Source organism: Dryas octopetala, chromosome 6 (genome assembly GCF_963921425.1).
Source record: "Dryas octopetala chromosome 6, drDryOcto1.1, whole genome shotgun sequence".
Lineage (NCBI taxonomy): Eukaryota > Viridiplantae > Streptophyta > Magnoliopsida > Rosales > Rosaceae > Dryas > Dryas octopetala.
This window is the reverse complement of record NC_141371.1, coordinates 6,667,190-6,687,052: the sequence shown is the minus strand read 5'-3', so window position 1 is coordinate 6,687,052 and position 19,863 is coordinate 6,667,190. Positions and strand designations below refer to the sequence as shown.

At 37.0% G+C, this 19,863-nt stretch overlaps 5 protein-coding genes across 9 annotated transcripts; 2 read left to right on the top strand and 3 right to left on the bottom strand.

Moving 5' to 3' along the window:
• Window positions 1-215: 215 nt before the first annotated feature.
• On the top strand, window positions 216-1,550 carry LOC147281750 (2,3-bisphosphoglycerate-independent phosphoglycerate mutase). The gene is made up of 2 exons (XM_086246381.1): window positions 216-495; window positions 1,154-1,550. Exons 1-2 carry the CDS (start codon window positions 345-347, stop codon window positions 1,435-1,437), a joined length of 435 nt encoding a protein of 144 aa, XP_086102507.1. The 5' UTR covers window positions 216-344; the 3' UTR covers window positions 1,438-1,550.
• Window positions 1,551-7,628: 6,078 nt separating this feature from the next.
• On the bottom strand, window positions 7,629-10,645 carry LOC147281748 (zinc finger CCCH domain-containing protein 11-like). 5 transcript variants are annotated; one of them, XM_086247528.1, is made up of 8 exons: window positions 10,387-10,645; window positions 9,871-9,955; window positions 9,624-9,764; window positions 9,426-9,514; window positions 9,044-9,232; window positions 8,788-8,918; window positions 8,492-8,594; window positions 7,637-8,238 (listed from the first exon to the last, which is right to left on the bottom strand). In XM_086247528.1, exons 5-8 carry the CDS (start codon window positions 9,104-9,106, stop codon window positions 8,071-8,073), a joined length of 465 nt encoding a protein of 154 aa, XP_086103654.1. In that variant the 5' UTR covers window positions 9,107-9,232; window positions 9,426-9,514; window positions 9,624-9,764; window positions 9,871-9,955; window positions 10,387-10,645; the 3' UTR covers window positions 7,637-8,070. The 5 variants fall into 5 exon arrangements, with proteins under 5 accessions (XP_086103656.1, XP_086103657.1, XP_086103654.1 ...); XM_086247527.1 differs by having other exon boundaries at window positions 9,426-9,764; XM_086247529.1 differs by lacking the exon at window positions 9,624-9,764.
• Window positions 9,465-10,557, bottom strand: LOC147281749 (zinc finger CCCH domain-containing protein 11-like). The gene is made up of 4 exons (XM_086248134.1): window positions 10,387-10,557; window positions 9,871-9,955; window positions 9,624-9,764; window positions 9,465-9,514 (listed from the first exon to the last, which is right to left on the bottom strand). Exons 1-4 carry the CDS (start codon window positions 10,555-10,557, stop codon window positions 9,465-9,467), a joined length of 447 nt encoding a protein of 148 aa, XP_086104260.1.
• A 1,291-nt stretch (window positions 10,646-11,936) lies between the features above and the next one.
• LOC147281747 (Tetratricopeptide repeat (TPR)-like superfamily protein) lies at window positions 11,937-17,603 on the top strand. The gene is made up of 13 exons (XM_086249370.1): window positions 11,937-12,535; window positions 13,037-13,124; window positions 13,345-13,549; window positions 13,797-13,904; window positions 14,363-14,527; window positions 14,688-14,994; window positions 15,096-15,280; window positions 15,844-15,909; window positions 16,035-16,115; window positions 16,322-16,419; window positions 16,491-16,701; window positions 16,923-16,983; window positions 17,194-17,603. The coding sequence occupies exons 1-13, from the start codon at window positions 11,983-11,985 to the stop codon at window positions 17,532-17,534; spliced, it is 2,469 nt and encodes an 822-aa protein (XP_086105496.1). The 5' UTR covers window positions 11,937-11,982; the 3' UTR covers window positions 17,535-17,603.
• Window positions 17,604-17,818: 215 nt separating this feature from the next.
• Window positions 17,819-19,757, bottom strand: RHL2 (Spo11/DNA topoisomerase VI, subunit A protein). Its single transcript, XM_086249371.1, has 2 exons — window positions 18,243-19,757; window positions 17,819-17,920 (listed from the first exon to the last, which is right to left on the bottom strand). Exon 1 carries the CDS (start codon window positions 19,561-19,563, stop codon window positions 18,271-18,273), a length of 1,293 nt encoding a protein of 430 aa, XP_086105497.1. The 5' UTR covers window positions 19,564-19,757; the 3' UTR covers window positions 17,819-17,920; window positions 18,243-18,270.
• Window positions 19,758-19,863: the final 106 nt, after the last annotated feature.

The following is a 19,863-nucleotide window of genomic DNA, read 5'->3' as shown; positions in this document are numbered from 1 at the left end:
TTTTCTTATTTCCATATTTTTTTGGCCTGAATAATAGAAAAGTGAAAAAAAAAAAATAAATAGTTGGTTGGTGAATTTGTTTAGAAAATTGACAAGTGTAAAATTATTATTGGTTTATACCCATTGGGATGAATAATGCTCTTATTTAGTAAAATTGTGGCACGTGTGGAACTGAGAGAGCTCGTGGGAGAATAAGAGGCTGGCAATGTCCGAGTGCGATAAGACGTACGGACTCCACCTTGGTTCGTAACCAAACAGAGTGTTGGACTCTTGGCCATGATGAGAGGTAGCAAACGCAGTAGTACTGGATTACAATACTGGAATAATCTTGGTTTGGGATTCAAATGGATGTTCAAGCTCGAATAGGAAGCATATTTTCTCACACTTTCTGGACCAGTCCAAAGCATAAATCATCATCATCATCCTCATCAAGCTTGAAACCTTTCTGTTCGAGGAGGGACTCTCAAGAACCCCAACAAAACGGTGACACCAATGGTAATTATAAACTAGTATTTTCTGCTTCCTACAGCTAATTGATTTCTTTTTAGTTTTTACAACTATTTATTTTATTTTTTAGTGTTATGAATTTTTATTTTAATGAAAATGATTAGTGTTTGAGCTTCATGTATGATGTATATGCTTCTAATTGTTATGGTTTTCCCGACAAAATTTAACAATTTGTCTTTGATTTCAAAAATTGCTGCGGTTAAAGCCGCCGCCATAAATCCTCTAATCAAGGTTATAATAGTCATGATCTCATGTTAGAGGTTTCATTCACGTATAGCGAGTTGCATGGGATCTACGCGCCAAATTTTAAAACAAAGAATACATGGTGATGGTAGAGAGATTTATATCTTAATTACTAATTACCAATGTTTACAAAGTGTAAAGGAGGGTTTAATTTGGAGAAAGTTTCAATGGGCGCTCTCTCTCTCTCTCACAATCAGTACCTAATTACACGAGCAACACACGATGGGTTGTTGTGAGAGAGAGATGACATATACGACCGTCCCATTCTAGAATTTTTGCTTAATTTGCCCCAATATTAGGGGTGATATATCATGGTTAATTAACTTAATTAATTAGCTGCTACCGATCATAAATTGTTCACTATGGTTCATATTCATTAATGTTGGTCCACATTGTACCTCAGGTGACAAATTCTCAACAGATTGGGACAAGGCCTGGAAAAGCATGAGGAAGCAAGGAAATAAGAAGAAGAATAAGAAGAGTTTCTTCTCACAGTTCTCACCAAACAAGTATGTGAGCTGGAATCCTAGGCCTTCCAATTACCCACTTTCTGAGGAGGTTGATCCCATCAAGAGGACAGAGAGGTCCAACCTCAAGTTATGGACTAGTCCAAGGTTCACTCTAGCAGGAGCCATTGTAATTGTCACCTTCCTTTTGATCTACACCATTCTTGCACCAGTTAAGTGATTTCTGTACTCCAAGCAAACAGGGCTGATCATGTTGTTGTAAATATATTGATGGTGTTTATGAGGAAATGGCTCAAGGGGAAGGAATTCTGAATGCAGTTACTTATTTCTTCAGCTGTTGTTGACTTCTATCCATCCCAAACATAATTTTACATTTATGCAAAACATTCTTTTATTTTGATATTGATTAAGAATCAGATTGTCGTTGATATGCCCAATTACAGTGTGATTAATACAAGCAATGCTTGGGCTTGATTCTTTATGTTACTTTCATTTTTCTTGGGAATGTCTTCTTAAGAGTAGCTGGAGCTTTGAAGTTTTTTTCCCCCCAAAGTCTTCAGTTCAAATACTGTTGAATGAAAGGCCCATGCATTCCTCTTTCTTGGCCAGTGTACTATGTATTTAGTTGAGTAGGGCATTGGATCACAGAAACTCTGTATGTCATTCATTATTGGAAGGAATTGAGGTCAAGTTCTGAAGATCTTAGTTTGTTTACAAGGAATGCCCTTTCCCCAAATATGCATTTTCTTCTTCTTAAGGGCTGATTCTGTTGAACTATAAGCCTCTAATGTCCCTTCTAGTGATTGGTCTTTACAGCCAAATGAAAAGAAAAGAAAACATACAGACAAAGTAACAAACACGTGTGCTTGTAGAATTACAGGTTATAACCCACTGCTATATATGCCCCAACTGCTGGAGATGCTGACAAGAAAGATGTGACAGTTAGCCTTGAGATGCAGAGGAACCCATGTTAGCATAGTGATGAGCACAAGCTCTGCCTTACTTAATAATTATGTCTCAAGGTTCAGCTCAAAAGAGAAAAGCCCAGCAGCATCACCAAGTTTGCCATCAAATGTGTAGCCTATGCAAACTCAGTGTCGTACTTGTCCTTAACTCCTTATAGTACATGATAGATCTCTATGCTTCTCCATAAATGGTGACTTTGGGTCTCAATTATATGGTTTGATCCTATTCCCTTTCCACTTTTTTGTGCTCCCTTCACCAGAAGAGGACATCTGTTGGATTTGGTCTGCTCTCTGCACCATAAAGGTTTTCTGAGTCCTTTTCATAGGGGACAATGGAGATTTATTACAAAAGAAATTGGACCATTTATTAATTGTTTTGTTCATGAATTTTTGGTGCTTGCCAGGTCTTGCCGACCATGGACTTTGACTGCTTAGCTTTGAGTCTTTTAGCCAGACATGGCCATCAGTACAGTTTTACCTCATCTTCTTGTACTACTTTCCTTGCTTGATTTTCTAATCTTGGAGTGGACCCATCACCCATATGCTTAAAAATGGTAGTAATAGCTCTACTTTTACCAATAGTTTCAACTTGTGTGGATGTAGTGCTGAAATTGTGCACATTATTAAACACAATTAAAATAAAATTATCAGCTTAACCAACTTATCAATTGAAAGTTTCAAGATGAACTATATGACTCCATTAGTTGACATCCAACAGTGAGTTTTTAATATGTCATCTCCTGGGAATTAAGCTTATATTATAGAATAGAACAGTGTGGTTAGATCCCTTTCACTGACTGAGTATGCAGATTACTTGGAAGCAATCTCTATGTTGATTTTGAAACCTTCATATTAAAATAATTAATGGGATTGAAAATCAACCTTTAAAAGTAGTGCATCTTCCTCGTGCATGTGTTTTTCTCAGCTATCAAACAGTACTTGAGTGCATGCCTTATCAGCCTCTCTTCAGTACTCTGCTCTGTTCCACATCAACACTATAAAAGCTGTCTCATTCCTATTTTCTTTCACTTGGAAACAAAACATAGGCTCTTTCTGTTATTGTATTACTCCAGTCCAAAGCAATGGCTCTATCTATTGCACAAGCCAAGCCTTCAAACACAAACAGGGTTAGGCTTCCTCCAAAGAGAGGCCAGATCAAGGTTAAGATGGTGTCCACGCTTGTCAACTTGGTGGTTAGAGTAGCTTCGAAAGTTGGGAAAGGACTGAGCCGCCATAGAAAGGTGGCAACACAGGAAGCACAGCCTCTGCAGCCTCATAGCTCAAACCACATATAGTGCTTCAGAAGGGCATTGATGTCTCTAACCTTCTTCTATGTCTTAGCTGCATAATATTATAGCAGTACTGCAGTATATATATGCAGTAGTGACTAGTGTACAACCTCCTCATAAAAATGCATGAGAAAGTTTGTAATGGCTTACCACTCTCCCAATTCAAGGGTTAGGGGTGTGCTTTTCATTTCTGTATTGATCCTATATATCATAATAAATTTGTAGTTTATTACATATCTTATGAAGTGCTTGTACTCCATAAAAGATTGTGTCCTGCTATTTGGTGATATTATCTGAATTGCTGCAATGGTTTCAACAAGAAATTGTTGATGAACTCAGAACTATTTGTTTTTCTTCTGCATGGGTTTAGGAATTCAACCACAAGTAATGCTTGAGACCCAAACAAATTCCAAATTTTAGATCCCAACTGATGTGATAAATGTTTCATTTGTTCATATCTGAACACATTTCGAACTTCATTTTTTTCTAATAATTAAGATACTATCCTTTCACCACTACATCATTTGGTGACCAAAATTTAGGAAACGTTTTGGTGATTCTAGTATTATTGTTCAAGCTAGCCTGCTTAATGAACACAAGTTTTGAGCTAATCCTATTTCTTTTTTACATATGGAAGTTCTGCTGCCATACTAAAAATGTCTTTGCAGGTTTACATGTGACTGTGAGCTTGCTTATAATTGAATGAACATCAATTATCTTTCTTTCAGTAACCCAATACAATTGTGATAATATAATCCGTGGGTATGAAACTTTTCTGTTATCCATTAAGAGGAAAAGGAACAGACCTCTGTATGATATAAGACAATAATGCAAATTCGATAGACGTTATAACTTATAACACAATGATGAGACAATTTATCAAAAAGTGCTTATATTTTCACATCTGTCATATTTCTCCATTCACTTTATTTTTACACACATCATTAAATTTGAAAAAAAAAAAAAAAAACATTATTCTTACCTCTCATTATTCTTACAATACTCTCTCATATACCACTCAAATACCCACCTACTAAACACTTTTTTCATTCCCCTTAACTATTATTCTACTCACCCATCTTTTTCCAAATAGAAGAAAAAGAATCTTATATTCATCTTATAATTCATTCCTAAATTTTAAATTAAATCCCTAAGATTAATATTTAATTTCTAAATCAAAAGAAACATTAAAATAGAATGAATTCTTGATCTAAAACTATAAATAAATAAATAGGTTTTGGGTATAGAATAATCATACATTTTTTAGATGTATGAGTATCAACCAAATAGTATCATCGATTTTAAGTTTTTGTGATAGTACAATTAGGGTTTATAAAACTTTAAATATTAAATTAATTTTAAACATAAATATAAGGGGTAAGGCTCTAATGCGGATAAACAGTAAATAAACATGAATGCGGGTGCGGACACGTGTTGACACATCATCAAATGGCTGCAACACATCTTGATTTCGTGGATTGACATCGTATCTGCACCATGTCGACACCCTCATTTATACTTATTTACTGTCATTCACATTAGAGCCTATCCCTAAATATAAAATCACTAGGAAAACATATTAGCAAAGAATCATATTTTGACTTAGAAATGGGTTTTTGTTTGGTTTATTTTGTTTGAGAAAACTTATATTAACAATGATAGAAATTGGCTTGGCATCCTAAGAGTCAAAATTTTTTTTTAAATTAAATATTTTTTGATGTAATGAAGTTTAAGAGCTTAGATATCATCATAATATTATATTGAGATACCAAATCAGCTTTATCGAAAAGTTTCTCTCATTTTATTTTATTTGTTTTTATTTTCTCAACCAATTTTAGCAACTTTTAGTGAGTTCAATTATATGGGCAACAAGGTTGATGCAAGCAAATGCGAAGCTCGCTTTGACCTAAACAGAATTTGTGACCATAAAGCACGACAACTTTATCATTTGAAGCGACAGTCCCTTCATTATGTTGTTTATCAATCCTTCCCCCCATATGTTTTACTGTGGAAAGTAACGCAGCACTATTCATTGTCAAATTTGGTTTATCAGTATTCATTAGAGTCAATTATAACAATAATACATGAATTATATTTCAAAGTATCACTTTAGTCTATAAATTTCATTTTGAGATTATTAAGTCCATAAACTATTGCACGAATATCATTGTAGTCCTTTTGTAACTTATGTTACATTTTTCGTAAAAAACACTCATGTGTCACGCACGTAACCCATATTTGAGGAATATTTTTGTTTTTCACAGTGCCCTACCTCTCTTTCAACGTCTCATCCCACCCTTATACGATAATTTTCAAAATTATTGAGAATAATAAGGAAGCAACCAACACATGGGTAAGGACGAGATGAATGTATAAAGGCCGAATGAGAGGTTGAAGGAGAGGTAGGGCACTAAAAGACCGAAAATACCCCTTAAATATGGGTTACGTGCGTGGTGCATGAGTGTTTTAATCGAAAAATGTAAAAGAAGTTACAAAAAGGACTAAAATGATACTCTTGCAATAATTCATAGACTTTAGAATTCCAAAATGAAATTTATAGACTAAACTATTAAAGTGATATTGGAGGTATAATTTATGGACTATTGCTATAATTAACTCTATTATTGAATAATGTCATATATCATTGAAGATAAGATAAATTTCAGGGCAGTTACATTTTCATCTTTAGATAAGTTCTAATAGGTTGTAGTTTGCAATTATAATTGAGAATGGTACAAGAATATTTCTCAAGTTCATGCATCTACAAAAGTTGACTTCCGGTACAAAATTTCATTCATCAAGATGAGCATTGCCCAAAGAAGAGGCTTTTTATCGTAATAAGACCACAAAAGTCATGTTACTCCAGATTGGTCAAGGTAGTGTTCTTGTGAGATACGTTTCAAGGATCTGTCTTGCGTTGCCTTTTGCCACAAATTCACTGAAATGAATTACAAAGCTTATTCTTATTGGACCCCAAAAAAAAAAAGAATTACAAAGCTTAGACACACATCTCCATGAAAAAGGATCTCCTGTTTATATAAACTAATATCGTGCTTTTGGCAAAATTACGTGGTTTTGATATTTACAATTTAATATTTAATGTCTATATCAGAAAGATAATTAACAAAAGTTTGAAACCATGTAATTTTGGTGGCGTCCCATTTTGGTGTTTGCTTATTCAAGGCGTGTGTTAATAGTTTGATTTTGCAGCCTGTCTTGCCCAACATGATGTAATATGTTAGGCTCTGGTGGAACACGAATAGGTGAGATGAGTGTCTTGGTTCCCTTAATGGAAGTGGAACATCTTTGTGTTAGGCAGGGTCAATTGGATTTTTATATGTCCTTTCACGGACATTTGGACTTATATTTCTTCATGTTGGTCACCTTATAGGCATTGTAGCCGACCACAATGCTGATTCCATAATCTTTGTGGTACTTGTGGAACCGTACATCGTGATTTTCCATTGAAAAATGGGGACCTTCCATGAAAATATACGAAGTACGGTTTGAACTGAAGACACCTTGCTTCTTTAGAATTTACAATGACTCATTTCTTTAGGCTAAAGATTTACATTGACTTTACTATAGCTAGTTGCCCTCTTCTTGTATTGAAGAAATGACTTCAAAATTTATGAAATGATCATATGTTAGTTATGTTTTTTATCCGAACAAAAAGCCACAATACTTAAAAGAACACACAAAAAGTCAAATTTAATGTCTCAACTAACAATTGGTCTAGCGGTATTTCTCTCCACATAATGTTGGAGAGGTCCCAAATGACTACCCCTCCCCGAATCAAAAGATAAAAAAAGGGGTCAAAGTTAATATAGAATTTGAATTCTCTATTTGTATTGGCATTGCTTAGTTTTTAATTTGAATTGTATATTACAAGAATTCACAGGTTTTTAAGGTTTAATAGTAGAATGCAAAGATACAAGATAGCCTTAAAGTTGTAATGCAAAGCTCATATTACGAGCCTAGCAGAAAAGCAGATCCATATAATAGTATAGATAATGACTCCCCTCTGTTTTGATGGTAATTACAATTAAAGTACCATAATAATAGAAGGTAAGGTATGTAATTCAAGTCCAAGAAGATTAACCCCTTGCAATGGTGGACTGGAGGATGAAACTTTTATGATTCACTACCCAGCACCCGATTGTTGAGACCTAATGAAACCGTATAGGCAACCTCACCCACCATATAAGAAAGATTAGTACAAAGCATCTGAAAACACAAGATCTAGCACTACAACTAGACTAGCTTAATCTCAGGAGAAACATTGCTTTAATATTGGTAACTAATATAGCATAAACTAAAAGGAGATACATTACTTGAACCCATGATGCTCAAGTAGATTACAACACCACGATTATTTTTTGTGTCCTTCAAGGGACAATCCACCATCGAAAGTATAATACAATGCGCAAAAGCACCTAATGATCCATAAGGATAGTAAGATCATTGATTGAATGAACTTTGTAACCTTTCTGAAAACATCAGAGGTTGCTATAACTGAGGGGGCCATAAGTGTACAGACAATAAATATCGAGCCCACACTCCAAAAAGTATGCAGACTTTAGAATGCCTCTCTTGGGACTAAGCTTTGGTTCCCGGCTCTTCAATTGTTGCCTTTGATAAGCTTGCTTCCAACTCGTTTAACTCATTTATGTCCAGATCGTCATCATCATCATCATTGGTAACTTCAGCATTACCGTCAGCTGATGCTGAGTTACTTGGTCCATCTCCATTAGAATGTCCATTGACCTGAAGTTGAACCAAAGAACATATGAGCGAAACAATTAACACATACTCCACTCTTCAGGACTAGTCACATATTAGCATGCCAAAGAAAAGAAACCTGAATCCCTCACTGGAGTTTATGGCCAACAATATAAAAACAGTAATTTTAAGCTTTGCAGGCATAACTTCTATCTCATAAAATACATCCAGTGCAATAGAATAGAGAGTTTTGAGATGGGAAAAATAAAAGGGTAAGAACTAATAAGTGAAAACTAACCTTCTGTTCAGCAACTGCAGGTTCTGGGTCTCTTTGGTACTTCTCGTATGCCTCAGCATCATCTACAAATAAGCTAGAATCTGACAAAAATAGTTCACGGCCACTGCAATGGAGTGAAATGTATAACACAATTAGTACACAATGTCCAAAAAGCTAGCAACTACCCTTTGTATCCAAACAACATTTCCTCCCTTTTACAAGGAGAAACTTCATGGTTGAATCCATTTTATTTTCTCTTCTTGAAGGGGGGAAGGGTTGGGGGTCACATATTGGAGAAAGAGGAAGAGAGGATACACCTCATATGGTCACTCTTAGCCCGCTCTGCCCTTTGTGCATCTAAGCCAGCATCTCTTTCTGCCTTCTTTTTCTTCTTCCATTGCATGAACAACTCAGGAGTCATAGGAGTTGCAGTTTTCAATTTAGTGCGCTAAAACCAAAAAGCAAATATTTGTTTGGTGACATATTAGGAAATGATAGCAATGATATTCTGAAAGGCATTCAGACAGTCAAACAGGCAATTCTAAACTGGATGAAAAGGCTTGTTCAAGTAACCTGATTTTCGATCTCCTCCTCAATGGGTAATTTTTCAGTCTCTTCCTCCAGCAGAGCCTTCATCTGAGACTTCAAAACATATCCTGGAGGAAGAGCATGCCTGTAATGGCAATGTTTACCACCATTGGGGCAGACCCAAAACCAACCATATTGTTTCTTCTCCACTGCTTCCAGAAAATATTTACAAACCTGCACACACACACACACACACACATATACAAATATATATATATATATATATATATATCCAAAAACAACAAAAGAAAAGTCATTTGAAGTCTACCAAGCACGTTGATGGTTCAAACATCTATATTCAATGAGCACGTATGAAGTTGAGAACTAGAACATGTATTTTACAGACTACCATGGAGAGAAAACTTACAATATCAGTTGGTTTGTTCTGCTTGTACTCATTTTTCTTCTACTCCACCACCTTTTCCAAAGTCTCTTGATCCCAGTCCTCCATTGTTTCTTATACACAAGATATAACTATCAAACTCAGAACAAGATAAACCAAAAGGAAATCCACAAAATTGCATAAAAATCAGCATCCTAGTGTAGTAAAACGTCTATCTGGTACCATGATCACGCTTATCACTGTAAAGATCAATCTTTTCTCCTTTCCTCTGAACATTCAAATCATGTGAGAACTTGCATTTAAAACCTTTGGCACACTGCCCCGCTTTATAAAACTCGCATAGTATAGACTTGGGGTCAACACCTAAAACCACATACCCATTTAGCATTATGTCATATCTAAGTTTCAACAAGATATACACATGAGAAACTTCAATCCTTTGGGCACGAAAAAGGAAAATATTACTTACCAACTGGTACTTTTGGTTGACTAACAGCAACCTTGAATAATTCATTCAGTTCCTTGTCCTTGGCCTTCTCTTCCTCCTTCTTTTTCTGTTAATGATACAAATTTCACAAACAAAATTTCTCTCATTTTGGTAACTAAGAAAACGCAGTACGAAGCAATCTTAGACCACCTGTAGAATCTTCTAATGGTGTGCACCTCATCTATGCTAATTGTGTTGGGTCCAGGTGGGATTCAAACGTTTGCATAAGTATGGAAAGTCTAACTTTTGATGCTCAATCAAAAATTTAATTTATAATCCTTCCATCGTTTCTATAATCAAAGCACTATAAGTGGTTTTATCCAAATCAGCTCATTTTAGAAAAGAAAAACAATAAAAACAAAATCAGATAAACCAATCAAATATCCTTTTCTCTATCAACCAAACGTTTCGATTTTCATGGAAACCAAACAGAGCCTATCAATCAATCAATCAATCATCAATCATTAAAAAAATTAACAGAGAATCGAAAAATCGGACCTTGGAGGCGGTTTTGGAAGGATCAGGTTTGGGCTGTACGGACTGCTTGAGGGTCTGAACGTACTTTTGGACATTCTTGCTCTTGTTCTTGTTCTTGAGCCCGAAGGTCTTGTCCTCGACGATCTTCTGCTTCTTCGCCAAATCGGCCTTCGATTGCTGCTTCGGCGGCATCTCTTATCGGCATCAAATTTCGCTTTTTCAAAAGTTTCGGATTCGGAAAGCTTCGTTGATCTCCGTCCGAAAGTTCCGAAATGATGCCACTCAGACCGGTCTGGTAATCTGGTTAGAGGGGACCCCTTTGCATTTGGACAAGACGGGCTCCAGAAGTTTACGTCTTTATGGATTTCCCGATTTGCCCCTGGGAATACTCGACGTGCCGGTTCATTGTGGGGCTATTGGGTGTACTCTTATGTAAATTCCTCCGCATTTCAACACAATTGGCGCCACGTAAGGTGAGGCACAAAAAATGTTAGACTTTTGCGTACGCACTACATGTCGTTTCTAAACGGTAATCACCAAGCCACTACCTACCTAACCGTTTAATCACATGCAAACGACACCTATCAATTTTTTTTTTTTTTTTGTAAGAGAATTTAAAATGAAAACTTCTTCAACATTGTGAACAAAGAATTACCATTATAGCTAAGTGATAGCTAGCTCCTATCAATTAAATTAGGATGTTTTTATGTTTGTGAAAGTTTCGATTTAAGATCTTTTAGGCAAGCTCAAAAGTGAATTTCTAAGAAGATTATAAATTTATGAACCAATTTGAAATCCCTTCGATTTACTTTGAAGAATTATGATTGTGAGGTGAAGTTTAATGGTTTTTCTCAAATGACATTTGAATATTCTGAAATTAATGAATGTATTCGAAACCAAAACACATTTGAGCTAAACCAAAGCCTTTTTGATATGATCTAATGTGCAAAAATTGCGTATGTTCACTTTAAAAACTCATTAGTCATTAACAAAATTTCAATGCACCGTTTGAGAAGCTTTATAAATATACAAAGGTATAAAACTTCGAAAACAAGATCCATTTTATAGTATGTATTACAACATTTAAATATTAAGTTCAAATGGTGTAATTATGAGATATCCCGTTGGATAAGATATTTAACACCTTGCATTGTCATGTAATTGATCTAATTGTACAAGAATCTTCGTGATGTGTTTATATTGAGAACAATAACAATAATATTAGAAACACTAAAATTTATTTTTCAAATCTGTTCACCAAATAATGTATAAGGATACATGTCTAATTTGAATTAAATAATATCCAGAGTAGATCCATACTTGAATAAATAAAACACTTTCACATCATCTGAATGATAAAAATTTAGTAAACCAGATTTGGGGAATATAGCAATATAGCATTGGTGGTAAGAGGCTATTTTAGCAAATTAAAAGGTCCAAATAGAATTATAGAAGTATCTTATAGCGCCTCACCTTTGAAAAACCGTTTAAAATGAAGAAAATACCCACAAAAATACCCGCCTTCCAAATCCAATCCTCAAAACCCATATAAAACCCCAACCCCACCTTCTCCCTCAAACCCAACATCAAAACAGAACCCAACGGTAGCCCAAGGAAATGAGAGTGTTCATCATCCATGGCTACTCTTCTTCTTCTTCCTCCATTTCCACTCCTCCAAATCCCCATGGCAACAGCCATTCCACCAAACCCCACAAGACCTTACTTCCCAAGCTCTCTCCCTCCAAACCCTCCTCCTCTCCTCCAATCTCCACTCTCCATTCCCGCCCCCCTCCCCTCTTCGCCGTCCGATGGGACCCGGCCAGTAAAACCCACCTCGGCTACTTCGCCGACCTCGCCTCCAAGCTCGCCCGAGACGGAAAGCTCCAGGATTTCGCAATGATTGTGGAGAGCGTCGTCGTTTCGGGCGTCCAAGGCTCGCAGTTCGCCGCGGCGCTCAGGGTTGAGCTGGTGGCGAAGGGGATTTCCGGGTTTCTGAAGGAGGGGAAGGTCCGGAGTGTCGTCGAGGTCTTGGAAAAAGTTCAAGAGCTTGGGGTTCCGCCGTTGAAGCTGTTTGATGCGTACGCTATGGTGTTGCTGGGAAGACATTGTAGCAGCCTTTTGGAATGTGGGCAAGTGCAGGAACTTGTTGAGCTAATGGAGATTCTTGCTGGTAATGCTCCAATAATTTCTTGATTAATTTGTTCAAGTTCTTGAACTTCTTGTAGTATAAACCTGAATTGGACTAATATTTGGTCCAGTCATAGTTTATGTTCAAAGATGTCAATTTGTCATAGAAATGGTGAAGTGGAACCCAACTTTTGGAGTGCATTAATTGGAATATAACACTTTAGCATTGTAAGTTGCATCCATAATATACATTTTACAATACATGAGCAATTGGATTATATATATATATATGTATATATATATGTGTGTGTGTGTGTGTGTGTGTGTGTGTGTGTGTGGTTTAGATTTACAGTCTAGTAATGCAACTTGAAAGACTACCTGGTTTTTAGAGAAAAAGCTGTTGAAATATTAAAAAAATGTGATCATTAGTTGTCATGTGAATGGGAGGGAAGAGCCAAATGAGAATTTCAGTCTTGGAAGAATAAGCATATAATCAGCCATGGTTGAGACTCTTCGCATTGGTAACAGATAATACTTGGTTCAGGTTTTCGTTTCCCAATCAAAGAACTGCTGGAGCCATCTGATGTTATCACAATGTGTGTTGATAAGCATAGCCCGAAATTGGCCATAAGGTATAATTGACTATTCTCTTATGAGTTGCTCTGGGGGTTTCTCTATTTTATCTGCATTATTCAGACATGTTTTTTAAATGAGTTTTAAACAGACTTATATACTCTTCCTATGGTTTTTGTTGACTGTAGTCTCAATTAATGTTTGGTTCTTGGGTCACATTGAATCTTCACTCTTTTCTGTGTTAGTCACTATTTATGCTTTGGTTATCACATTTTGCAGGTATGCTTGTATTTTTCCACATGCGCACATTTTATTCTGTAACATTATAAATGAATTTGGGAAGAGAAGGAAGTTGGCGTCTGCTTTGACAGCATATGAAGCATCCAAGGAGAACTTGAGTGGTTCAAATATGTACGTCTACCGCACAATAATTGATGTATGTGGTCTCTGCAAAGACTACATGAAATCTAGGTACATTTATGAGGTAAATACCATGCTGACTCTCTTGTTTGTTTGGAAGTGGTTTGCTTGGTTGGATTTTTAAATAGCAATAACTTTCTATTCCTATGGCTCAGAACTGAGTTTTTAAATACCTCTTTTTTAATGATTGAGCTCTATTGGGGTATGTGGCTACTGGCTACTGGGAAATTTTCCTTCAATAATTTCATTACTTGTATTTTATGCGATGTTATTTTGTAATTATCATTCTTCACCCATGATTTTTGCTGCAGGACTTGATGAAGCAGAAGGTCACTCCGAATATTTATGTTTTCAACAGTCTCATGAATGTGAATGCGCATGATTTGAGCTACACATTTCATGTGTACAAGAGTATGCAAGTAATTCTCTCTCTCTCTCTCACTCGTTCACTCAAGCATGCGCGCAGACAGATAATTCACCCACATGAATTTTTCTCCTTTATGGTGGATTTCCATTGAAGATCCATTTTTTAGTTCCTCAGGTTCGGAAATATGCATTCTTGGTAAAACCTCAGAGTGGCTATTCTTAAATCAGTTCACAGAGTTCCTTTTTATTATCAAGAAGCTACAATTAGTGGGCAAATTTTTAGGCTTTATCCTTTTTTCTCTTATCTTATCTTTTCTTTCCTTTTCCTTATTGTAAAATGCCAAGATCATAGTTTGCTATGTCTTTCTCCCACTGAAATTTTGTAATAGCATCAAATGAATTACTCAATAGATGAATTGATATTACATTTTGCTTTATCTGTGTGCAATTGGCTGCAATGCATAATTGGTTTTGCTACAATTATCTAAATCTATTTATTTTCCATATCCAGAATCTTGGTGTCAGAGCAGATATGGCATGTTATAATATCCTTTTGAAGGCATGCTGTCTTGCTGGAAGAGTTGATCTGGCACAAGATATTTACACGGAAGTACAGCATTTGGAATCAACAGGAGTGTTGAAATTGGATGTCTTCACATACAGCACTATTGTAAAGGTACATATGAATCTGCTTATGAGTTGCTATATTTTTGCTTTTAATGGGAAGTATGTGTACGCACAAAAATACTGTTTTGCTTCATTTACTACTTCGTAGCAATAGATTTCCATATAGGGAGACAGTTTACTATCTCCACAACTAATGAACAATTTTCCAGGTATTTGCAGATGCAAAATTGTGGCACATGGCTCTAAAAGTCAAAGAAGACATGCTATCAGCAGGTGTTACGCCTAATACAGTTACATGGTCATCATTGATCAATGCCTGTGCAAATGCAGGTCTTGTTGAGAAGGCAATCCAATTGTTTGAAGAGATGCTTTTGGCTGGCTCCGAACCTAATTCACAGTGTTTTAACATCCTTCTACATGCTTGTGTTGAGGCTTCCCAGTATGATAGGGCTTTTCGCCTTTTCCAGTCTCTGAAGAGTAATAAAGTCCAGGAGACTTTTGGAAAACAATACAAAGGTAATACTGATAGCAGTTCGAGCAGAGCATACTTATGTACATTGGATTACTAGTATGCATTACCACACCTCTAATTTGACTTCATCTAAACTTTGCTAAAGGGCTTTCTTTTAAACCCACAACTTCAACATACAATATTTTGATGAAGGCCTGTGGTACTGACTACTACCATGCAAAAACATTGATGGATGAGATGAAAGAAGTAGGTCTTTTTCCTAATCAAATAAGCTGGTCAATTTTGGCTGATATCTGTGGAGGTACAGGAAATGTTGAGGGTGCTTTACAGGTAACATATAAGTTCATTAATATTGCTCGTTCTGTTTGCAATATTCTTCATATTTTTGTGCGATCTGCATAGTTTTCAGACTCAAAACTTCAGCTCATGCACTTTAAAATGTCATGGTTATTCCTGGTTAAATTAGGATAAGGCTACATTACAAGTTTGTAATAATACCTTGCTCTTCATACAACAGGAAATTTTCTCATGATGTTTATCATCTACCACTGAAATTAGTTACTTGTGTATTTGTGTTGTCATGTAAAGCTGTAAGCCATTAAGGGTCAGAGAAATGTACTGAGGATCTTTTTTTTTTTTCCCCTCTTTTGATAACTATTCTATACCTTAATGTCCCATATAAATGTAACTATGAATCCGATATCTATACCAACAATATGAATTTATATATTTCCAATTATTATCAGAAGAAGTGAAATATATACTATAATAGTATTAATATTCTTTTCTTGTGTTTTTGGCTCCACGTTTTCTTGCCTTCATTGTCATTGTTTAAAATCTTAATTAGGATATAAGTTCATTGATAACAATAACAAATTTTTATTTCAGTGCAGATTTTGAAAAATATGCGCGCAGCTGGGATCAAACCTGATGTTGTTGCATATACAATAGCCATCAAGGTTTGAAAGCCTTGTTGTCACACTATCTTAGCTTGTTTTGTAACCACTGTTCTTCCCATCCCATGTATGCTTAATTAGCATTCTTTTTGACCTATATGTTGATGCATCATGCCCTTTGTTCATAGGTCTGCGTGGAAAATAAAAATTTGGACCTAGCATTATCACTGTTTGCAGAAATGAAAAGATATCAGATATACCCAAATTTGGTGAGTTCTAAGAATTGAAGGTTCTAATTTCAAATCATATATCCTCACACATACTGAGAAAAGTATTACCATGAATAAGCATGAATTTACAATCAAGTCAATAAATAACTTCAGTTCAATTTTTGGGGTTTTTTCTTCTTTTCCTTTTATATCATTGTTGTAAAAGTCTCAATTCAACATGTAAATGTTGGACTGTTTTATTTCAGGTAACATATAATACACTTCTGAGGGCTCGTAGCAGATATGGTTCTGTAGGTGAAGTACAACAATGCCTGGCTATCTATCAGGATATGCGGAAAGCAGGGTATATCAGCAGCACGCATTCAATTTCTCATGAACATCAACATTTTACTAATTAAGAATTTTACTTTGCAGTTACAAAGCCAATGATTATTATCTTGAGCAACTAATTGAGGAGTGGTGCGAAGGAGTTATACAAGACAGCGATGCCAAACAAGGAGAGTTCACTTCCTGCAACAAAAATGACATAGGGAGACCTGAAAGCCTGCTGCTAGAAAAAGTGGCAGAACACTTGCAAAAGCATATTGCTGAAACCTTGGCAGTTGACCTCCAAGGACTTACAAAGGTATGCTTATACCAGCCAATGAGTCTGAACGCATTTTTGCTACATTTATGGGTGAAAGAATGTTGTAAAGCAATGATTATATTATACATGCTCTAAGAATAGCTACTGCCGACAAGTCTCGGCTAACATGTGATTGTGTTTGGGTGTACTCCTTCTAAAAGGAATCATCTCTTTGTTCTCGTGCTAATATATTTTCAATTCGCCGCAATATTTGTTAACAGGTTGAAGCTCGAATCGTAGTTCTTGCAGTTCTGCGGATGATCAAAGAGAACTATGCCTTAGGTATGAACATGATGCTTTACAAGGGCATTGCATTTCAAATGCCTTTATTTTACTTGAGAAGCCATTCATTCAAACAGAATTTAGATAGGGTAAAAGTCAGACTCAAAGTACATAAGCAGATGAGATAAGGAAGAACTTAGAATCCAGAACCCAACTTTGAAGTTTCTAACTTTCAGCATATTGATGTTTAAAACTTATTTATGGTTACAGGACATTCAGTAAAAGATGACATGCTGATCATCATAGGAGTCCACGAGGTTGATGGAGGTTCAACCACACACAACTTAGAGGTGAAAGATGCAATAACCAAACTTCTGCAGGATGAATTGCGGCTCAAGGTCCTCACAACAGGACCTAAAATTGCACATGATACTACAATAGAACCAGAGAACACTATTGATTCAGATCAAAACTTAGAAGAAATGTTAGGCAGGAATGAATTACCCACGGAGCTGATATATTCCAGAAGACCCATGCTTCTGGAAAGGCTAAAGGTACCCAGGAAATCATTGCAACATTGGCTGCGGAAAAGAAGCGCCTTTAGAAGGTGAAGCTTCATATGTAAGTATGCAGGACCTTGTACATGCTATTAAATGAACAATAATTATTTTCCCCGTGTATATTTTATTGACGAGGAATAAACCTGAATTGTACTGATGCCAAATGTAAATTATATACAAAGGGCAAATGCAATCTGCAGAAGCAATAAAAATAGCTCGTCCTTCATCCCAACTATCTTCTTTGAGTTTTCTTTTTGTACCTCAACTACACCAATCTAGCTGAGCCTTTCCCCTTTGTGGTTGCAGCTGATGACCTGGATTGCCTTTTTTTTTTTTTTTTTCTAGAAAAAAAAGTTTATTTTTTATTGGAGATTGATGCAACATGTAGAACATTGATACCAGAAGGATGTTCTCCCACCTACAAACTTTGACTGCTTCTATGTGAGAGGTTAAAGCATTAGGGTCCACAGAGGACTTAGTTTTCGAAATATGCAAAATTTCGTTTTTTACTTTTAGAACAACAGGATTGATCAACCTACCAAAATTACAACAAATGGGATTTGAATATGCTCTAAAGATTAATAATCCACACAAAAACAAGGTCATAAGATCATTGCCCATTCCTTTCATTCCTTTTCTGTTCAAATGAAGAATTTGAAAGATATAACAGCACTTATAGCCTAATTATGTCAATATCTTGGTGAAGTGAAACGATGGACACAACTTTAACATCAACAAACAAATCAATTCATGACTTACCATACTGCCTGAAAACTCAAGCCACTACTCATATCCAATCCTGCTCCTGTAGCTTTAGTGGCAAATATACCTCAGATAAGTATTGGAAACCAAACGAGCTCAAAGCCTGAATTTCTGCCTTCTGCTTGGTTTTCACCATCAGAGTCAGCTCCTCAACCCATGCCGGATTCTTCTTCACGAATTCTTCCTCCAACATATCTTTTCCAGTCTTAATATCCTGCTCAGTCATGGGCAACCTGCACTGCTCCGGTATTTTATACTTGTCCAAGTCACTCGGCCTGATCCCCAACCATTTTATATCCGGGGTAGTCAAATTGGCACTGTCATAGGACATGTTCTTCGACCCACAACCATAAACTGATAAAATCTTCAGCCCATATGGATCACTGTCCACAAGGGCAAGCACCGGAAGCTTCAATTCCATTTTCATTTTCCTCAAGAACAACCTGGTCGCCACATCCGGCTGTCCCTTTGCAGTCACAATAATACACGGAAAACGATTGTAGAATCTATCCTCAGCCAATCTAATATATGCAGCATCCTTCTCAACCAACAGTATAAACAGAGCATCACTCTGCATATCACCAACTCTATCAATATTGGGTGGAATGGCTTTTCCTCCCATGCCCATTTTAGTACAATCGATCATATCACCGTTGTCGCTAAAAAGAAGGCGACCCACAACCACACCTTTCTCGGCGGCAATAACATTAAGACTAGACCGAGTGCATCCAACCATACACGCCATGTCGTCGAGGACCGAATCAGACTGCGACTGGTCTTGGAACAGCTTCACATCGGTGTAAAACAAGTCACGCTTGGTGACATGAATGCTTTTCAAGCAGAGCTGGTGAATCAGCTGAAGAAGACGAGCAGTGATAGTGGCCTTACGGACGGTGGAGACGTTAGCGTAGGGGCGGAGTGAAGACTTGTCTTTCAACACGATGCGGTCGAGTTCGGGGACGTAGAGCTGGTTGGCGGCGGCGCGTGAGGGAACGTCGAAGGCGAAGCCGTCGCCGGCTAGAATGGACTTGGCGACCTTGACCATTAGGGTTTCGATCTCGGACTGTACGGACGAGAGGGAGAGGTCTCGGACCTCGCGGCAGGAGGAGATGGAGAGGTCAGCTAGGGTTTTGACGGCGGCGGAGGAGGAGGAGGATGAGGAGGTGGTGGAGGTGGAGGTCGAGCGTAGTGAGTTGGTAAGGTCCTGCATGATTTGGAGGATGGTGGAGTCGGGTTTCAGGAGGCGCTTGAAGTGGAGCCCGCTTTCGTCGTCGGAGCTCGGGTCGGGTCGCCGGCGTTTCTTCTTGTCGGTGGCCATTGGAGGGAAAATGAGAAAGTAGGGTGAGCCGCGGGAACACAAGTCTGTTTGAGGTCTTTGACTCTTTGGTCGTTTTACTCTTTTCTTCCGGGTCACACTTTTCTGGGCTCAGTGGAGGCCCAAGGCCCAAAACAAAGGTTTCCACAACAAGTTGGGCCTAGCCACCTATGAATGAGTATCCAAAATAAACTGACCTATGAGTATTCACACAACACTTATTCTTTTCTTGGTGTGGTAATTGTCACACCACATCTTCAACTAGATAATAACACGAGTTACACAGCTTGAATGGAATTATAG